This window comes from Pteropus alecto, unplaced genomic scaffold, assembly GCF_000325575.1.
Source record: "Pteropus alecto unplaced genomic scaffold, ASM32557v1 scaffold25, whole genome shotgun sequence".
NCBI lineage: Eukaryota > Metazoa > Chordata > Mammalia > Chiroptera > Pteropodidae > Pteropus > Pteropus alecto.
Window position 1 is genome coordinate 666,606 of NW_006441955.1, and position 19,426 is coordinate 686,031.

The window sequence follows — 19,426 nt, forward strand, 5'->3', positions numbered from 1 at the left end:
TTTTGGATAACTGTTCACCTCTCTGAACCTCATTTTCTCTAAAGTGGTATTATAATTTCCATTCATCTGATTGTTATCTGGAATATAGAATATAGAAGAGAATACAGTAAAGTCCTTAGTACAGTGCCTGGTACGTTAAAAGGATTCAGTAAACAGGTAGTATGTTCAGAGTGCCATAGAAGCACAGAAGTGAGAGAGACCAACAGCCTTGGGTCATTGGGGAAGGCTTTGCATAGGAGGTGACATGTGAGGAATTTGCCTGTGGAAGATAATTCTGGGCAGAAGAGTGGCATGAGCAAAGAGACCTAAGGAAATCCAGCATTAGGAGTGGGGAGGAGTTAATGGCTTCCTGGTCTATGACAAGCTGTGGAGAGTGTCAGAGAAGCTAGCTGCGGCCTTATTGAGAAGTACTAAGCTAATGAGCTTGGACTTGATCCTATAGTAGGGAGAGTCAGTGGAGGGTCTGTATTTAACTGCATTGTGAAAGACTGACCATAGGAAGCAAGTCTGGCTTGTTGGTTCATTTTTCACTTGTGGTTTTGTTTTCTCTGTCTAGCCCAGTGAGTGGGGGCTGGGGATAGAAAGGGCACAGGCCTGATCTTGCCCATATGGTTCTGGGAAAGGAGGGGAGACGATAGGGTTTTTTTACTATTTTCTTGAAAAAGGCTTAAAAGAGTGAAGTAACAGAGGCATGTAATGGTGTATGTGTGAGAGAGCAAGAGAGACAGATATAGAGATAGGGAGAAATAGGGTTGGAAAAGAGATGCAAAGGGAGGCAGAGAGGGGCTTTCTTTAAATGTAGGAACTGTGTGAATTCTGTAGCAAGAGGGGAGGAGGAGCTTGGGTCAAGTCCTTTTAGCACTGACAGCCTCGACACTGCCTGGAGACTGATATGAAAGGCATTTGGCTCATGAGGTCTAGTTTGGTTGAGCTGGTGTGGGGAGGATTCCCTAACACAGGTCTTTAACATTGCTGAATGATATCTGAAGAGGATAGGCAGGCTGCTGAGGCTCTGGAAATTGGGGCAAGGAAGAGGAGGGGAGGAAACAAGGAATCTTTGCTTTATGGTTGTGTAGCACTGTTTGGAAACTGAAGTTCTATCTCTTGAGCCTGATGTTTCTTCCCAAGCAAGTGGGTAAACTCACTCTTGCTGTCCACTGCCCCATTCCCCAGGCTCTAGGACCTGTAATGTTTATGATTCCTCTTTTCCTGTCTACACAAGATTTTGTTACCTTTAGGGATGCAGCACTGTGCCCAGGCCTAACTGAGAATTAATTTCCTTTCAGGGACACAGGCTGAAGAACTCTGAGAATCAGACTTACCAGGCCCTGGACAGCTTGAACACCAGCCGGCGGGTGCTCATCTCTGGGACTCCCATCCAGAATGATCTCCTTGAGTATTTCAGCTTGGTACATTTTGTTAATTCAGGCATCCTGGGTAAGAATCCAGCCTTGTCTGCTACATGGAGAGGAGCCTTACCTGTAACTCTAGCTGAGGAGAGAAAGTGAATGCTAGTTGTATGTGGGTGACCAGGCACTCTCGTAGGAAGACTTCTTTTGTCAGGGAGAGCCACTGGGAGCTCTGCCAAGCAACTTAGCAAGGCCCACCCTAGCCATTTTTCCACTGTAGAGGTGGCAGACTCTATACAGGGCATGGGGTCACCGTGAGCTGTGGATGGAAATACTACCCCCAGGCATTTTTGCCCATCACACCCTAGCTGCCTTACAAGAGCTTTGGCTTCAGAGCAGACTGTCTTGGGCAGTTTCTTTTTTTAACCATTTTTAGTGTACAATTAAGTGTAATTAAGTACATTCATGTTGTTGTGCAACCATCACCACCATCCATCTCCAGAACTTTTTTCATCTTGCAAAATTTAAACTCTACCCATTAAACGATAACTCTCTATTTCCCACTCCCCCTAGTCCCTGGCAACCACAGTTTGGGCAATTCTTGCACAGAGATAACTGTGAAAGGGTTTGTTAGTGCCACCCCAACTTGCCAGTGCTCAGGAAAATCACTTTAGGCAGTGAACCAGCTGAGTAGCTAGATTTTCACAAAGTGAACACATTTGAGTAACAACTACCAGATCGGTTACTCACACCATCTCAGCAGCCCTGCTCCCCTAATCACTACTTCCTCCTTTTTTCTCCCGAAGTAAAAACTCTCCTGACATTCAAGATTGGTTTTTGCCTATCTTTTTACTTTATATAAATGGAATCATACAGTATATATTCCTTTGCATCTGGTTTTTGTTCAACATTATGTTTATGAGATTCATGATGTCGCCTGTAGCTGTAGTTTGCTTGTTCTTTTCCATTTTTGTATACTATTCCATTTTATGAATATATCAGAATTTATCTATTCTGCTGATAGACAATTGAGTTATTTCGGTTTTTTATTCTTTTGAATAATGATGCTGTGAACATTCTTGTACATATCTTTACCTGAGTATAGTATTCATTTCTCTGTTCTAAGAGAGGAATCGCCAGGTCATCTGTTATGCATGTGTTAGCTCTAGTAGATAACTCCAGTTTTCCAAAGTGATTGTACCAGCACTATATGAGAATTCTAGTGTCCCTACATCAGGGGTCAGCATTTTTTTTTCTTAAAGGCCTAGATATAGTAAGCATTTCAGGCTCTCAGGCCAAACTCTGTCACAACTACTTAACTCTGCTATTATAGCATGAAAATAGCCATAAAGTATAAAGGCATGGCTGTGTTCTAATAAAATTTTATTTACAGGTGGTTGGCTGATGTTGACCTCTGCTCTATATTATCACCAGTATTTATCTTTAAAAAAATTTTATTTTAGTCATTCTCTTGTTTTGTGATATCTCACTGCATTTGTCAAATGTTGAATGTTGGATTCCTTTTAATATGGTCACTTGCCATTTAGAGATTCTCTTTTATGAAGTACCTGACTTTTTTTATTCCTAGCCAAAAGAAAATCCTATACCCATTAAGCATTCACTCACTATTTCCCCCTTACGTCTGACCCCTGGCAACCACCAATCTATTTTTTGTCTCTCTGGATTTGCTTATTTTGGATATTTCATATCAATGGAATTATACAATATGTGACCTTTTGTCTTTGGCTTCTTTAACCTAGCATAATGTTTTCAAGGCTTATCAGTACTTCGTTGTACTGATTACCTTTTATTTCATCTCTTACAAATAGCCTATAGGTAGACTTTTTTAAAAATTCAGTTTTGCAATCGGATTGTCTTTTATTGAATTATTTGGTGCACTTATATTTGTGATTAAATATATTTTGGTTATATATTTGGGTTTTAATCTACTATCTCACTATTAGGCATTTTAAATCTTAACTGCTTTGGTACAAATTGCCTATTATTTGTTCAACTTTGTTCTTGGCAGGAAGGTTGCTCTATAACAAAATAGCCTGCCCTTATTGGCAGTGGGGAAATCATTCTTTTTTTATATTCTTTAATATTCCCTTCTCTCCTGTGTTTAGGAACTGCTTATGAGTTCAAGAAGCACTTTGAGTTGCCAATTTTAAAGGGCAGAGATGCAGCTGCCACTGAGGCAGACAGGCAGCTAGGAGAGGAGCGACTGCGGGAGCTCACCAGCATTGTGAATAGGTAATAGCACGGTGAAGGCTGGGCTAAACAGCAGCACCTTTCTTTGAGTCCCTCCAAGTTAGGTCATCAGAATTGCCTCCTAAGCCATCCAAGGCCAATTCTTTGGAGCCTTGGCCTATAAGGATTGGGATTCTGAAAAGAGAGTGGGATCTATGCCCTGACTATAGCCGCTGAATAAATGAAGGGGTCTTGCAGGCCTAGTCGTTTCTTCCTGGCCTAGGCCTTGTGGTCTGGTATTGGGTTGCTTAGCAGGTTGCTACTGAGGAAGCTCTTTTCTGATGCTATTGAACTTCTTGAGCAAAATATCTGTTGGAGCAATGTTAGTACTTCGGAAGCTTCTTGTCAGTTGGTCTCAGACCTAAAGCACCAGGCTTCCCTTCTCAGGCCTTACAGCCTTCTTTCACAGGTAGATCTGATGGATGGGTGTGGCTCCCAGGCTCAGAGGGCTTTTTCCATGGGGGCCACATAGCCCATGGGCAGGTACATTCCGGACTCTTCTGTTATAGGTATACACACTTGATGATTCATATCCTGAAGAGTCCTGCCCTTCCCAATTGCCACCTCTCTCTCCTAATTTTAGATGGCAGGAGGGAGAGGTATGTTAGGAGCTGTTGCTTAGGTAACTGATTCTTGTCCTTCCTGGTCTGCCAGGAGGTATGGGCTTAATTTCATTGAGCCTTGGGCCATGTGACAACAAGCATTTGGGCAAATGCAAGCAGAAACTCCCCTAGGGACTTAACTGGTTTACAACTTGCTTTCCTTGTTAGAGCACTAGGCTCAATGGGAGACTCTGGTCTCTTCTTGAAGACTAGCTAACCTTTTGAAGGGGAAGAGATAGTTGTTAGTCAACGCTAGACTATTTGGAAGGGTCTCTGTTTCCATGACAGAGCCTGTGATATAGATATCTGTGCCATAGAGCTGATGGGTCTCTTACTCAGACTTGGTCTTTTTGGTCAGCGGTTCCCAACCTTTTTGGGACCAGGCACTGGTGCTCCTATGAGAAATCTAATGCCTGATGACCTGAGGTGGTGATGCTAACACTGGGGAACAGCTGCAAATACAGATGCTTTGCTTACTCGCCTGCCACTCACCTCCTGCTGTGCAGGCCAGTTCCTAACAAGTCACAGACTGGTACTGGTCCATGGTCCGGAGGTTAAGGACCCCTGCTTTGGGTGGTATCTGTTATTCCAGTAGTTCACATGGCAGTTTTACCAGCCTCTTTATCTTGTTCTCTCCAGGTGCCTAATACGGAGGACATCTGATATCCTTTCTAAATATCTGCCTGTGAAGTTTGAGCAGGTGGTTTGTTGTAGGTACTAAACTCAACTGAGGGGTGTGGAGCGGGTAAGAGCTCAGCTCTCAATGTGTCTTCAGAGGGCCAAAGTGTGGTCCAGCCACTGACTCAGCTGCCTTTCTTTCAGGCTGACACCCCTTCAGACGGAATTATACCAGAGGTTTCTGAGACAGGCCAAGCCAGCAGATGAGTTACGTGAGGGCAAGATGAGTGTGTCTTCCCTTTCTTCCATTACCTCACTAAAGAAGCTATGTAATCGTGAGTTGGTTCTGTGCTCTGGGTTCCTCTGTGAGAATGAGCAAGGAAGGGTAACCTCCTGCAGGTGATAGAGCCACCTTCACTAAAACTTGTCCAGAGTCCTCACAGAGGCCACATACGATTCCATCCTTCTCCAAGGCATGAGCTCTGCATTTTATACTCTGTAAGTCAGACCCTTTGCTTTGAAAAATTTAGCTTATCCTCTGCCCAGCCCATGCTTGATGCTTGGGTATATGGGACTGTGTGTGTGTTTGTGCACACTTGTGCATATAAAATGTTGGACAGGAGGGAAAATAATCAACCTTACCTTCTCTGGTAGAGCTTCCTTCTTGTTGGGAGTACACACTAATGAGTGAGAGTGTCCATTCATGGTCCCGGGTGCCACTGCTTACACACTGGAATTTGGGACCAAGTAAATCTGGTACTGGGGAAGGTCTTTTGGGTAGACTTCTGGAGGAGGTTCTAATGAGCACTGAAGTAGACTTTCAAAAGCAGCGTAGCTGGCATTTTGTTTCTTTCCCCTCAGATCCAGCTCTAATCTATGACAAGTGTGTGGAAGAGGAAGATGGCTTTGAAGGTACCTTGGACATATTTCCCCCTGGTTATAGCTCTAAGACTATAGCGCCCCAGCTGTCAGGTGAGCCCTTTCCTACCAGTTTTTGGGTTTCTCTGGGAGGAGGAAATTGTCTTTGTCCTAGACTTATCCTGTCTCAAGGCAGGATATCAAGAGTAAGAATCCTGGGCCATTGGGAAGGCCCCTTGGGGGCTAATGATTTCTCATCTCCCCAGGTAAGATGCTGGTCCTTGATTACATTCTGGCAGTGACCCGAAGCCGCAGCAGTGACAAAGTAGTGCTAGTGTCCAATTACACCCAGACTTTAGACCTCTTTGAGAAGCTCTGCCGGGCCCGAAGGTAGGGAAGAGCCTAAACAAGCCTGCCAAAGGAGTGCCTCCTCTACTGTCCCCTCTGGGAAGAGGAGGTGTTCTGATGGTGGATAAGGGCCAAGATATGGGTGCAGGAGGGACTTCCCAGATGTCGTCTAGTTCCTTATTGCTACAATGATCCTAGTTTCATCTCCAAACAGAATAGCCCCTAGTCCTTCAGGTGCTCCCACAGGACAGAGTCCTGGCCCCTAGCTCCCTGCCCCTTCCTTTGGGAGTATGGGATCTCAGACTGTGCATGAACAGCCTCAGGCATGGTTAGTTCAGCCCCGTCAGTAGCGCTGGCTCCTAGGGGCTTTGCTGCTTCCTTGGGTTTTAATCTTTGGATTCCCCTTTAGGTACTTGTATGTCCGCTTGGATGGCACGATGTCCATTAAGAAGCGAGCCAAGGTTGTGGAGCGCTTCAACAGTCCATCGGTAAATGCACAGCCCCTGTCCCTACACCACCAATACAGTCAACATCAAAATTTAGGGTTGAGAGAGAAGCTATAAAGGGACTCTGCTCTAGGGTCTTCCTGGATTTTTTTTCTGGTGGTTGTTGCAGGGTTAGGATGGTTGGTGATGGCCAAGTTGGGAAATGACTGTGGGCTGGGAAGTTGGATGGTAGGCAAATTGGTGGTCCTCATAATTGGTCTGAGCAGAGGAGTACAGATGCCTGAGAGAGAACAGCTGGCTGGGCTAAGTAGGATTCAAGTTCAGGCTGCTAGAGGTTCTTTTTCTCTTGCTTCCTCTTTTCAGAGCCCTGACTTTGTCTTCATGCTGAGTAGCAAAGCTGGGGGCTGTGGCCTCAATCTCATTGGGGCTAACCGACTGGTCATGTTTGACCCTGACTGGAACCCAGCTAATGATGAACAAGCCATGGCCCGGGTCTGGCGTGACGGTCAAAAGAAGACATGCTATATCTATCGCCTGCTGTCTGTAAGAATGGTGATAGTGGTTAGAGTAGGGATGGGTAATGGAACAAGACCTTCAGGACCATCTTGGGTTGTTTCTCAGTGCCTCTCTTTGGCCCCTCTGCCCCTAGCAGTGGCCAGGCTATGGGCTTAGCCTGGAGCCTTTTATTCTGTTCTCTCCATTCTTTCAAACCCTTACAATGCCCTCTGGATGCCTGTTCAGTAGTTAACAAACTTCCTTGTGGCCCCATTCTTTTCACAGGACATCTGCTTTCCCTCACACCTGATTTTTACTGTGCAATTTGCCTGTAGTCTTCTCATATTCCATGTCCCCTGGTGCTAAGAAGTGGTATTGGCATTCTCCAAGTTCTCAGTAATCACTCAGACCATCCATCCTATACTTCTTCTTTTGAAGCTCATGTTGTCTGGCTTGATACCCTGTTTTCCTTGCTACAGTCATCTACCTCTTGCTGTTTTACTAATTCATTGATGACTTTGGACACCAGCTCAGTCTTCATTTCTTCCTCCAATCCAGTTATCATCCTGGCAGACTTCAAGGACCATGTAGTTACCTAGCACTCTGGCCTTTATGTTTCCTTGACCTCACCTCTAATGACTTCTCCCTATTTTAGTTACTCCCAAGGCTACACTGTGGAGCTTTAACAGTACAAAAACTTTACATAGTACCCCAAATTTTAATGGCTGTCATTAGTAATAGCTATCACTTCCTGCCCTTTCTCATTCCTCCTACATCTGTGCAACTTAACGTCCCTAGTATCCCCCGGCCCTCAAATCTGGGTTGACTCCTTTTCTTTTCAGCCTGATCCTCACTGCATCCTTTCACCACTCCTCCCTTAATATCTACTCCACTTGGGTCATTACAGCTGTTCTCAGCTTCTATACCAGATAAAATTTTCATTTACAGATTGGCACTACCACAAATTCACATTCACCATTTGGAGCTGGGCTGTATCTCATTTCCTTCAACGGCCACTTCAAGCCTTCACCACTTCCCTCCAGTTTCGTTTCTAACCCTGTTTCACTTTCTGCAGACCTTGTCCTACTTCATAGAAAAAAAATGTAGGCTACCAGGCTCGAATTCTCTCCCCCACCCCGCTTTCCTCTCTTTAGTAAATCTCTAACCGGCTCCTCCCTTCCCATCTCAGAGGAAGATCATTCCCTTCCTCTCTGCTTGAGGCTCATCATTATAGTTCTGCTCTAGACCTATTCTCATCATTTCCTTCCTTAGCTGATTAATTTCTCCTTTATTCTGATATCTATAAACATATTCAAGTAGCTCTCTTAAAAACAATTTCTCAAATCTGTCTTATTGTAGCCACTACCTTGGGTTACTTCCCGTTCATTCATCACTGTCAAATTTTTCCAAAGCCTACAGATTAACTTCACTGCCTCATCTTCATACCACTCACTCATCAGACCACATGTGCGACTGAACCTTTTGAATACACTATTATTGGCTTCCTAATTGCCAAAACTAGAGGCTCGATTTTTTCCTCTGGGTATCTGACACTGTTGACTACTAATCTTGACATTTTTTTCTTCTTTGGAAACTCCACTCTGGTATTCCCACCTCTAATTATATATGCTCATTATATTGATAAACTAACGAAGTTTTTATCCTGGATCTCTTACCTGAGTTCTAGACCCATGTATCCATCACGCACTGTACATTTCCACTTGAATATTTTATGAGCATTTTAGATGCATCACGACTTAACTGTTTGCCCTTCTGAATTGTCATTTAGTGGTTCCATTATCCACCCAACCCAAATCTGGGCATCATTCTACTTGACCATTCTGTCTCCGAACAACCAAATTCCAGTTACCATTGATTTTTACCTTCTTGAAATTTCCTTATCTAACCTTCCTCTCCATCCTATCTTAAGGTCACAGTAATCTCTCATTTGGATATTACAACAGCTTCCTAATTCTTTACCTTTGGTCTTTATCCATTCTTCACACACTGCTTCTAGAATGAGCTTTCCAAAAATTCTGATATTGCTTTTCATCACTTCCAGGACAAGGTCAAGCTCTTTAGCCTGGCCTCCAAGTTTCTTCAACATGGCCTCTGCTGACTTTTTCAGTTCCAGTACACTTTCAACATCCTCTAGACTGGCTGAACTCCTCATAGTCCTCTAGTCGGTCAGGCTGATTCCTTTGTTCCTATGCGGTGGATGCCTTCCCTTCACTCTTCTCTTGTAAACTATTCATTTTTCAAGATTCAGCTCAAGGATCATCCTTACTTTCAAGTTTTTCAATACTGTTCCACTCTGCTACCCCTCGTGTACTCCTGGGTATTCTATACAGATTTCTATTGTTTTACCAATTAGTTTTTCTGTCTCTCCCACGAGTCTATGAGTTCAAGAATAGGGATCATATTTGATTCTTCTTTATATCCTAGTGTTAGCACAGAGCCTGGTATAGGTTATCCAAATTATAGTTATTGAGAGTGAAACTTGGGCTTGCTGTGGAAGCCTGGTGTAGCAACTTCACACAAACCCTGAAAGAATTTAGCCAGGTCCTGAAAACCTCCATTAATACAAAAAATATCCTGGGTGGACATGTCCAAGTCATGTTCCCAAGAGAAAGACTAGGAAGTGGGCTCAGCTGAGCAGAGGTGTTGCTGTAGAATTCTTACTTTTCATTTATCACCCCTTCTCCTGGGTGGCTACAGTTTTAATCCCTGGGTTTTCCTTCCCCCTTTGTATGAGGATGACCTAGCCCTGCTTCTTTGGCTTCCCCTACCACCCCCTAGGCAGGAACCATTGAGGAGAAGATCTTTCAGCGTCAGAGCCACAAGAAGGCACTGAGTAGCTGTGTGGTGGATGAGGAACAGGATGTGGAGCGGCACTTTTCTCTGGGCGAGTTGAAGGAGCTGTTTACCCTGGATGAGGCTAGCCTCAGTGATACACATGATAGGTTGGTGGAATGCCATTATTAGCTATTATCTCTGAACTCCTCACATAATATGGAGATGGGATGTATAGTGACCACAGCTCTATCCTCTGCCCCCAGGTTGCGCTGCAGCCGCTGTGTCAACAACCATCAGGTCAGGCAACCCCCTGATGGTTCTGACTGCACCTCAGACCTGGCTCAGTGGAACCACAGCACTGATAAGCGGGGTCTCAAAGATGAGGTACTCCAGGCTGCATGGGATGCTGCCACCACTGCCATCACCTTCGTCTTCCACCAGCGTTCCCATGAGGAGCAGCGGGGCCTCCACTGATAACCAGCTGGTCTGGATATAGCTGTTAGAGGAAGGAGACAGGGAAAAGGGGCTCCCTGCCCCATAGGGCCCTGCTGAATTTTGTTCTCTGGGAGAAAAATCAAGAAGGGCTGCATGATGTTTGCCCAAAATTTATTTTATAAGAAAAACTTTTTTGGTTAAAAAAAGAAAGGAATAAAGGTATGAAAGGGACTGAGGCCTGGGAGCAGCATGGTGAGCCCAGCAGAGAAGAGGCCTGGTAGTGGGCACTCCTATACTTCTCTAAAGCTTGGGTACCTGCTTGAGGCGGCAGGGGGAGGGGGCTATCCTCAGTGATTGATGACTACTGTAATTTCCTGGCCCAGGGTTCCCAGATTTCTTTGTAAGGGGCCCACAGGCTCTAAATGCAGTTCTGGGAATGCCTTTGCTGGGCCCCATCAAGGCCTCCAGAACCTCAGTGCAAGGGAAGAAGGAAAACAGAGAAAAAAAGGTGGCAGAAAGAGAAAGACAGACTTGGTGGTTGGGAGTTCTGGGCAGCCCATGCCTCAGCCCCTGCAAGCTGATGGTGCTGGGCATGGGCCTGTGAGGCATGGGCCCCATCACATGGTGCTGACATAATCTGCGAAGGCCTGGGATGAGTCCCACGAGTCACTAACCACGTGGCAGGTTGCCCGGAGCCGCCGGATGGCTTCCCTGGCTGTGACTGCGTCTTGGTCCAGCCAGTTCTGGAAGAGGCGCAGGTGACCAAAGGCTCCACGGCCCCAGCGCTCCAGCCGCTTGGCGAACTCCAGAAGCCCATCAGGCTTGATGCAGTTGGAACTGGTAGGGGTGAGATGGATTAGACACCCAGGAAGCAAATAATCCCTGGCGTTTGTCCCTGCAGCTCTATCCCTTGTTCCTTCCCCTGCCAGCCTACCTCTCCCCTACCCCCAACGTGTACCTGATGTCCAGCTGACACAGAGAGGAGGATGAATCCTCTGAGAAAACATCTGCCAGGGCCAGCAGACCAGCATTCCCTGAGGAGAAGGGGAGATATGTCGGTAACCTCCACCCAAGACCAGGGAACAAGGGTATCCCAGCCTAATTCTGGCTAGGGAGAAGCCCAGCCTCCTGGAGTCCCAGCACACAACTATTCTAACCTCCATGTTCCCAGGAGAGAGGTCTATGCTTTTACCCATTGAGTTTCTAGGTCAAAGGACTGGCTCCTTCCCCCTCTCCCTCTCCATTCCCAGGGCCCTGTCCCCACCCAGGCGGTTCCCTGGCAGCCGGAGGCCCTTCAGTGTGGAGTTGCCCTTCATAGCAGCAACCATCTCAGGCAGAAATTGGGCCGGGCGCTTCTCAAACAGACGGCAGAAGGAGAAGGTAATCTCTGTCAACAGAAATTAGGATAAATTCTGATGGCTGCATTAGAACTGGGGCTTATGGTCTGCTGCCCCTCTTGTCCTAGTTGGTCTTAATTAGGGGTGTGAACATTTTATAGAGGCCCAGAAAGACAGGAATTTGTGTAAGACCCCAACTAAGGCTGAAACTAAATTAGTATTCAAACCAGAGCCTAGATATTCACTGTAGGGAGGGTCTCTGCAAAGACAATTCCTCATCCACTTCCTTCTTTCCCTCATCCACGGACTGCCCCTCTATGCAGGGGTGGGAATTAGAGACAAGTCTATGAGAGGGTTCTGAAAGGACATTTATTCCTCTCTTCTACCATCATTTCTGTCAGTCTTTGGAAGATAGGGAAAACTTTTGGGTGAGGCACTCTAAAAATAATTACCACGTGTAGTATAAGAGGAGTCAAGTTTGGGATCTTTTAAGAAGGAAGGTCATTGAGGTCCTATAACTATCTTGTAGGTGAGGACATAAGGCCAAGAAAAAAAAAAAACAGTGCTTGCTCAGTGAGACAGTGACAGAGCCACAATGAAGGCTCAGGAATGTCAGTCAGGTTCTAGATGAGAACTTACCTTGAAGAGTCAGATTCTGTAGCAGAAAGAGCACCTCGCTCTGACAGTCAGCCAGATTCATGTCATGGAAGCTCAGTCTCTTCAGAGCTAGGTTGTACTCTGGATGGGGACAGAGGCCCTAACTTTTACAAACAATGCAAGGTTCCCTCCTACCCTCTTCCCTTTACCATTCTAGCTGAGTCTTACCTTTGAGTGTCTGCAACACAAGTCCAAAATCCTGGGGAGAGGCAAAGGTGGCGCTATCCAAGGACAGCTGCTGCAGAGAACCTGAGGCCTTCAGTACAGAGCAGAGCAGTGGGGCTGGCTGGGCTCCCCGTGGAAATCCCATCTCCAACTGTTCCAGGCAGTTTTCTGGACATGATAGGGAGAGTAAATTCTAGCTGGCTATCTACTTCATTCCCATACCAAGTTCCACTCTATCCTTAAAGGGATTCACTAAAAAAATCATGGCTACTTGTCCCTGAGTGCCTACTATATGCTAAGGTACTGTGCTAGGTTCTGGGAATAGACTTCTAAATATGAAATTTAGGCCTTACGTTTATGGAGCTTTTAGTCTAGGGAGACTAGACAAAAGCAGAGAATGCAGAAAGGTGGGCTAGGAGACATAGGAACTAATGGGACATACAGCAGTGAGAACTTATGTAGTCTAACAGTTCTGTTCCTAATTCAGACCCCTTTTCTGGAAGCTGATCTGCCATGGTCATGGGGTTTATGGTCTGGGCCCCATCCAGCCCATGGTTATATTTAAAAAGAACAGGCTAAAGAGGGAACAGATTCCAAATAAGCTAGGAATGAGTGGTGGCAGGCCTAAATTAGAGGTCTTTCTGCCTTCACACAAATGCACCTGCACGTTTGTGTGGATACACACACACACACACACACATGCACACACGCAGTGCTTCACCTGGTATCTCTTCATCCCCAATTATGTGGCTAGGGGGCCCTGCATTCCCTGGCACAGCAGGGTTGTCCCTCTGGCTGGGGTGGTCAACACGAATAGAGAGGACCCGCAGCAGGGGCAAGGCTCGCACAATGGCACGTGTCAGCTCCAGGATGGGCAGTGGTGAGAACAGGTCACTGAGATGCAGGGCACGGAGGCGGCATCCAGCCTGGCCTGACAGAGCCCTCAGACTGTCCAGTAGGCGGAAGATGTTAGAGCCCAGGCCTATGGCAGGAAAGAGTAATGTGGTAGTATCAGCAAGGGTAGCTTTCAGAGACAATTCCAAGTACTTCTAATGATAACTACTAAATCTCAAATTTTAGATTATTTAAAACATTTGTCTCAACTATTCATTTGTTGTCTTTTTCCTCAGGTAACCAGCAAACTGATGTCTACTGTGTTGGGCCATGCCCTCAAGCATCAGTCAGGGCAGAGTCACAAAACAAGATAGGATGTGATGGGGTAGCATGCAGCTGCCAGCTGGATAATAGATCCAGACAGCAAGAGGCATCTGGACTTTTTCTACAGGTCATAGGGAGCATCTGAAAACTAAGGAGAGTAACAATGACCCAATAGGGAATACTTTAAAAGATTCATTGGGTGGGAATGGGGCAGAAAAAGATAATCCCATCCCAAAGAAGGGAGTAGGATCCAGAAGGTTAGGGGGTAGTTGCTTAATGCTACAAAGCAAATAATTCCTTGGAACTCCCTCCCTTATCCCTCCCTTGGTCTGAGCAGTCTCCTGTTGATTGAATTCAACTAAAACCCAGCACTTAGTAAATAAGGTTGTTTTGCTAGACAATAGTGAGCAGCAGATCTCGTTCTTACCTATATAGCCTGATTAAAAAAAAAGGTGACAGGAGCTGGGGGACTAGAGTACTGTGGAAATACAAAGGATGGGCACTTAACACCCATTTCAGTCTACATCAATAAAAGCTTTTCAGTTGAGTCCTAAAGAACATAAGGAGACAGGCTAAGAGGAGTGAGAAGAGTGACTGTGGTAGAGAGAACCTGGCATATATAAAGGCCTGAAGGAGAGTGGCAGGTTCCAAGAATTGAAAAATATTCAAAGTGGCTGGTGTGTAAAGTATGAGGGGGTAATGTGTTTAATATACAACTACAGAGGTAAGCAGGAGTGATAACATGAATGATTCCAAGTGAAGTTAAGACATGGTGACAGGAAACCACTGAAGGGTTTTTAGATGAATGAATGGCAGATTTGAAAAAACGCTTGGGCGGCAACGTAGACGGAGTCAGGAACTGTTGAAATGAAGAATCCAGATGAGAAGTAATGGTAGCCTGAATTAAGGATGTGGAGATAGAGAAATGGACTTGAAAGGAAGATTGTAAAGATAGAACCTAGTCACCAAATATATGTAGAGTAAGAATCCAGGATTCTTTTGGGCAACTGAGTCACCCGTGATGTCACTGAGAACAGAAGCATTGTATAGAGGGGAGAAGATATATTCAGGTTGAGGAGCTTGTGGTTAATGAAATGGTGCTATCAAGCAGTTAGCTGGATAAATGGATTTGGAGTTTTGGATAAAGATCTGGGCTAAGTTCATATAACGGAGAGTCTTCGGCATAGTTGGCTTTTGAAACCAAGGGAATGGACAAAATTGTCCAGGAAATGTGTACAGCACGTGAGCTCTGAGGAACTCTGAATATTGAGAAGTCATGTCCAGAAAGGGAGGAGGAAAAAAATCAGATTTTGAGATAGTGGGAATGAGAGTATCTCATGAAGACTGTAATACCAAATGCTGCCAAGAGCTCATGTGAGAACTGAAATGCATATATTGAACTTAGCAAGAGGACCTTGGTGACCTAGGTCTTCCATGCAGTAATGGGGTTATAAGCAAGGCTGGAGTGGGCTGAGAGAAGAGAGAGCACAGATGATTATTAAGATTGTCTGTGAAGGGTAGGGAAGAATAGGATAATAGTTAATATGGGATAGAGGTGGTGGTGGATTTTGGTGGATACCTGAATTAATGTTTCAGTGTTGATGGGGAAGAGAAGGGAGGCAGCATTAAGTCGTGGTTTAAAAGTGTGAATTCTGGAGCCAGGTTGCCTGGGTTTGAATACTGGCTCTACAATTTACTAGCAAGGTTATCTTGGGCAATTTACTTGACTTCATAGGGTCGTTGTAAGGATTAAATTAGTCAAGTCTACGGCCATGCCACCCCGAACAAGCCCGATCCCGTCTGATCTCGGAAGCTAAGCAGGGTCGGGCCTGGTTAGTACTTGGACGGGAGACCACCTAGGAAGACCAGGTGCTGTAGGCATAAAAAATTAAAAAAAAATAATAAGGGATTGTAAGCTGACAAGGTCTTTGCAATCTGTGAGGTCGACCAACGGTTGCCTCGCCTAAAAAAAAAAAAAATTAGTTAACTTAATGAAAATACTTAAAGTAGGCCAGACATATACTAAGCAGTATATAAAAGTTAGTTATTATTAAGGCATTTAAGAAACAAGCTAAGGTGAGAGGGTATGGGTCCAGAGCCCAAGTAGAAGAGTTAGCCTTAGATAGGATGGTGATCTCTCCCACTGTGGTGAAAGAGGAAAGGATGAATGCAGATGTAGTAGAGTACAGGCTGATTAATAGTAAGCTGAAGGAGTTCATGTGTGATGGTTTCTATGTTCTCTGTGAAGTAGGAGGTGGAATCATATGCTGAGAAAGGAAAGGGGGAAGGGTTTGGAAGTGGTACAGTAGGAATGGGAGCTGATGTTGCAAACACAGGATTTATCTAAGGTTGATGACTATGAGTGTATAGTAGCACCAGTCTGCACAGTTGTGATGTTCTCTAGCAGTGCTCTGCAACCTAGGCAGACTGCTGGATTTAGTCAGAGCTGAAGTTTGACTAGCTAGGCACAGCCAGGTAGGAAAGCACTGCTTTAGATTGCTGGTCTGATAAAATATGTCCCATACCTCCTTGTCTGTACAGCTGCTTTAATGTGACTGGTGGGATCCAGCCTCAGCTCTGGCTGGGCTTCCATACACTACACTCCCACTTGCCCTTGGATTGCCTACTATCTAAAATGTACACATTCTTCAGGTTCTCACCGCCCCTCAGGAACCCTTGCTTTCAACTGTAAATCAGCCTGTAGACCTCATGTTCCTCTTCCCAAGCACTGTCTGCTACTACATGTGTGCAGGCAGGGCCACATCTCCAGCTTCCTGATCATACCTTTTGTTCCCCTCCACAGGACTGGGCATATAGTTAGTGCTGCTGGGAGACTCAACCCCTGCCCCTCTAGGGCACTCACCATTATAGGATAGTGTGAGGCTCTCCAGAGACACCCAGGAGCTCAGCAGGTGGCATAGTGTCAGAGCCGCCTCTGTAGAGAGTGGAACTGTGAACAGCTCCAAGGTGGAAATGCTGCGGAATCGCTGGGAGGCCTCCAGTGCTGGAAGTCCCAGGCAGCTGGGATCTGATCCACCCAAAGCTCCACAAGCCACTTCCCCGATCTCCATCTCTTCCCCATCCTCCTTCTCACCAGCCACAATGAAAACAAAGTCATACAGGTCTTCAGACTCTGCACTGGACCCCTGACGAGTACGAGCGCCTTTCTTCCCTGCAGCTCGCTTAAAACGCTTCAGGGGCTTAGGCTGTGGGCCTGAGCTAGCTGGAGCCCGTTTGGATGAGGATGTGGAAGAAGAGGGAGAGGCAGAGGAGGTGGTGGCTGGAGCAAAAGGTGGCCGCTTGGTGCCAGGAGCCTCATGGGAGGTGGCTGGAGGGTGTGGCTCCCTTTTAGTGTCTATCCCGCCCGCTCTCAGGCTCTCCTGTGTGCTCCGGCGTGTTACTCTAGTGGCAGGTGCGGCTCTGGCCGTCTGCTTGGCTTCACTCTTTCGCCGGGAAGCCATCAGGGCTGCAGCACATCGCTCAGCAGCATCCCGGCGAGGTCTGCGTGAGCCCAGCAGTAGGGACCCTTCATCTCGGGATGGGGCCCGGCCTCGGGAGGCCTCTCCACAGAGGCGGCAGGGCAGGCCACCAGGGCCTGCCTGCCAGAAGCCAGCACTCATGGTTAGAATTAGGATGAAAAGGGCTGACTCAGGCACAGGCCAGGAGTACAGCGACACCTGGCTGACAGCCCCATGGTGAATAAGCTGATGCAACAGCTGTCGAAGTGACTGCTGAGCAGCCACATCAGAGAACAGCAGGTGGCGGAACTTGAGGGTGTGAAGGGAACTGGCCAGGGTCTCTAGAACCCTGCGGTTGGGCTCAGCCACCAGCTCAGTTGCACCCTGTAGCATGTTGCAGATAGTGAGCTGTCGGACATGGCGAGAGCTATGCAGAAGAGGTGAGAAGCGCTGGTCACAAAGACGCCTGTCAGAAGACACATCAATGGTCCCACGTAGAACATGGGAGAAAAAGGCCTCCATAAACTTGGCTCGCCAACAGGTCACGCTCTGAAAGCAGAGAACATGCCAGACAGCTGTGACATTGAGAGTGCTACCCATGGAACCATCATCATACTAGTTTCCTCTCTTCCAATAGCTATTTACTATGCCAGGTAACATTCTAAACAACTTATAAAAGTTCATTAAATCCTCACATTATTGAGGCATATATGACCAGTAGCCCTGTTTTACAGGTAAGAAAACCAAAGCACAAAGGTTATTGCCTGTGGTTACACAGGTTAGTGGCAGAATCATGATTTGAACCTGGGAAATTTGGTTCGAGACCAGTTTGCTATAGTGCCTCTCAAGTAAAACACTATCCTGTGAATTCTTCCGTGTTTGTTTCTAGAACCTGATCCCAACTCTCCATTCTTACACTACCACCTTTGTTTAGAAACCTCCACTTCACACTTGACTACTTCATTAGCTTCCTGATTGTTCTCTCTGTTCCCTTTTACCCTGCACAAGTCCATTCAATTAATCTTTGTTAAAACATCGTTGATTACATTATTCTACTTTAAAACCCCTGATGTCTTCCCACTGCCTAGGGTTAATTTAAGGCTCCTCAACCTGGCAGGGAAAGCCCTCTACAATATGACCTCTGCCTACCTGAGAAGCTTTATTTCCCATATCTTGCTCCAAGAATGCTTTGCTCTGGCCTAACTGGTCACCTCACTGACTCAAACCTGCCTTCTATGTCCTTTCCTACATCTGCCAGAAATGCTCTCCATTGCCAAACTACTTTCTGAAAGGACCTACTAACATTCTACTCCCTGAGGCTGTTAGCGTTTCTTTCTGTGTCTACCCCCCACCCCCACCCCAGCCTCTCTTGCTGGGACTACTCAGGTCTTAGACTTTGGTAGACATGCCTCATGGGGTTGAGTGCCTGTGCAGATCAGAAATGCCTGGAGAACAGGGACCAAATCGTAGATTTGTTTTTTTCCAAGGCAAGAGATATTTGCTTTGATGGATGAGACTGCATCAGACTATTTTGATACATTTACAACTTTTTAAAAAACGCTTTACCATTAGTTTCAAGCATACAGTACATTGCTTAGACATTTACATAGTTTATGAAAAGATAAGAACTCTTGAGTGCAAGTGATTTTGAACCTTTGGTGCACATCAGAATTTACTGTGGGACTTTTTTCCAAAATTCATGTGCCATGTACCCAGACTTGGAGATTCTGTTATGTTATATTTGAGATAAGGTCTGTATATCATTATTTAAAAAACCTCCCTCCAAATAATTCTAGTGTATATCAGAGGTTAGGAATTACTGCTACCCACTCCAAAACAAATACTTCCCTAAGTCCCCATTCTCTCCTAACGTGCAGTAGAAAGTGCTGACTTTGATACAGGTGCCAGCTCTGCCACTATACTCTGGACCTTTCTGAACCTCTCTTCATCTGTAAAACCTGCTTCACAAGTTTGTTGTGAAGATCAAATGTAGTGAAAGTTAAACCACTTTGTAAATTGTCAAATACAAAATGTTACTTTCACTGCTGCTGATCATTAGCCAAGATGGACAATGTGAAATGGACTTACTTGATGGAGGCAGAGCCTGTTTAGCAGGGCAACTTATTCAGCCTGAAGCAAAGGTAGTGGAGGCTGGAGGGTTCTCTAAGACTAAAATAAGACACTTTGGTACTTACCCTGTCTCTATGTATTCCCTCATACTAGAGTGACCCATAATCTGTATCTGAGGTTCTTGGCAGGAGCTGGGCCCCTATTAGGCAAAAGTATCATTCCCTTTGCCCTCACTATTCCCCAAGGCTGTTTGCTGTAATAATTAGAAATGACTTTATGTTTGAGATAACTGCAAGGCAATGAGAGAAGGACCTCTGTCACCAGCAGCAGTGTGGGGACATTAAGGGAGCAGGAAAAAACACCTGGCAACCAAATCTCTACTTA

General features: G+C 45.8%; 2 protein-coding genes and 1 non-coding gene across 8 annotated transcripts in view; 2 read left to right on the forward strand and 1 right to left on the reverse strand.

The window, feature by feature from the left end:
- RAD54L (RAD54 like) overlaps positions 1-10,441 on the forward strand; it is a 23,264-nt gene extending 12,823 nt beyond the window's left edge. For 2 of the 4 annotated variants that reach the window (XM_025051869.1, XM_025051870.1), the window contains exons 10-19: positions 1,287-1,437; positions 3,476-3,602; positions 4,841-4,915; positions 5,024-5,154; positions 5,681-5,791; positions 5,944-6,067; positions 6,435-6,513; positions 6,835-7,014; positions 9,766-9,929; positions 10,026-10,427. In XM_025051869.1, the coding sequence (XP_024907637.1) occupies positions 1,287-1,437; positions 3,476-3,602; positions 4,841-4,915; positions 5,024-5,154; positions 5,681-5,791; positions 5,944-6,067; positions 6,435-6,513; positions 6,835-7,014; positions 9,766-9,929; positions 10,026-10,236 (1,353 nt within the window). In that variant the 3' untranslated portion in view covers positions 10,237-10,427. Of the gene's footprint in view, positions 1-1,286; positions 1,438-3,475; positions 3,603-4,840; positions 4,916-5,023; positions 5,155-5,680; positions 5,792-5,943; positions 6,068-6,434; positions 6,514-6,834; positions 7,015-9,765; positions 9,930-10,025 lie in introns of all 4 variants that reach the window. The other 2 variants (XM_015595116.2, XM_025051872.1) reach the window with 2 other exon arrangements.
- LRRC41 (leucine rich repeat containing 41) overlaps positions 10,352-19,426 on the reverse strand; it is a 17,952-nt gene continuing 8,877 nt past the window's right edge. For all 3 annotated transcript variants that reach the window (XM_006919147.3, XM_015595115.2, XM_006919148.3), the window contains exons 4-10: positions 16,378-17,521; positions 13,078-13,338; positions 12,360-12,524; positions 12,174-12,272; positions 11,462-11,584; positions 11,156-11,231; positions 10,352-11,034 (exon numbers count right to left, since the gene is read on the reverse strand). In XM_006919147.3, the coding sequence (XP_006919209.1) occupies positions 10,815-11,034; positions 11,156-11,231; positions 11,462-11,584; positions 12,174-12,272; positions 12,360-12,524; positions 13,078-13,338; positions 16,378-17,521 (2,088 nt within the window). In that variant the 3' untranslated portion in view covers positions 10,352-10,814. The remainder of the gene's footprint in view (positions 11,035-11,155; positions 11,232-11,461; positions 11,585-12,173; positions 12,273-12,359; positions 12,525-13,077; positions 13,339-16,377; positions 17,522-19,426) is intronic.
- Positions 15,277-15,395, forward strand: LOC112485807. The gene has a single exon (XR_003048578.1). It is a non-coding gene; the product is annotated as a 5S ribosomal RNA (ribosomal RNA).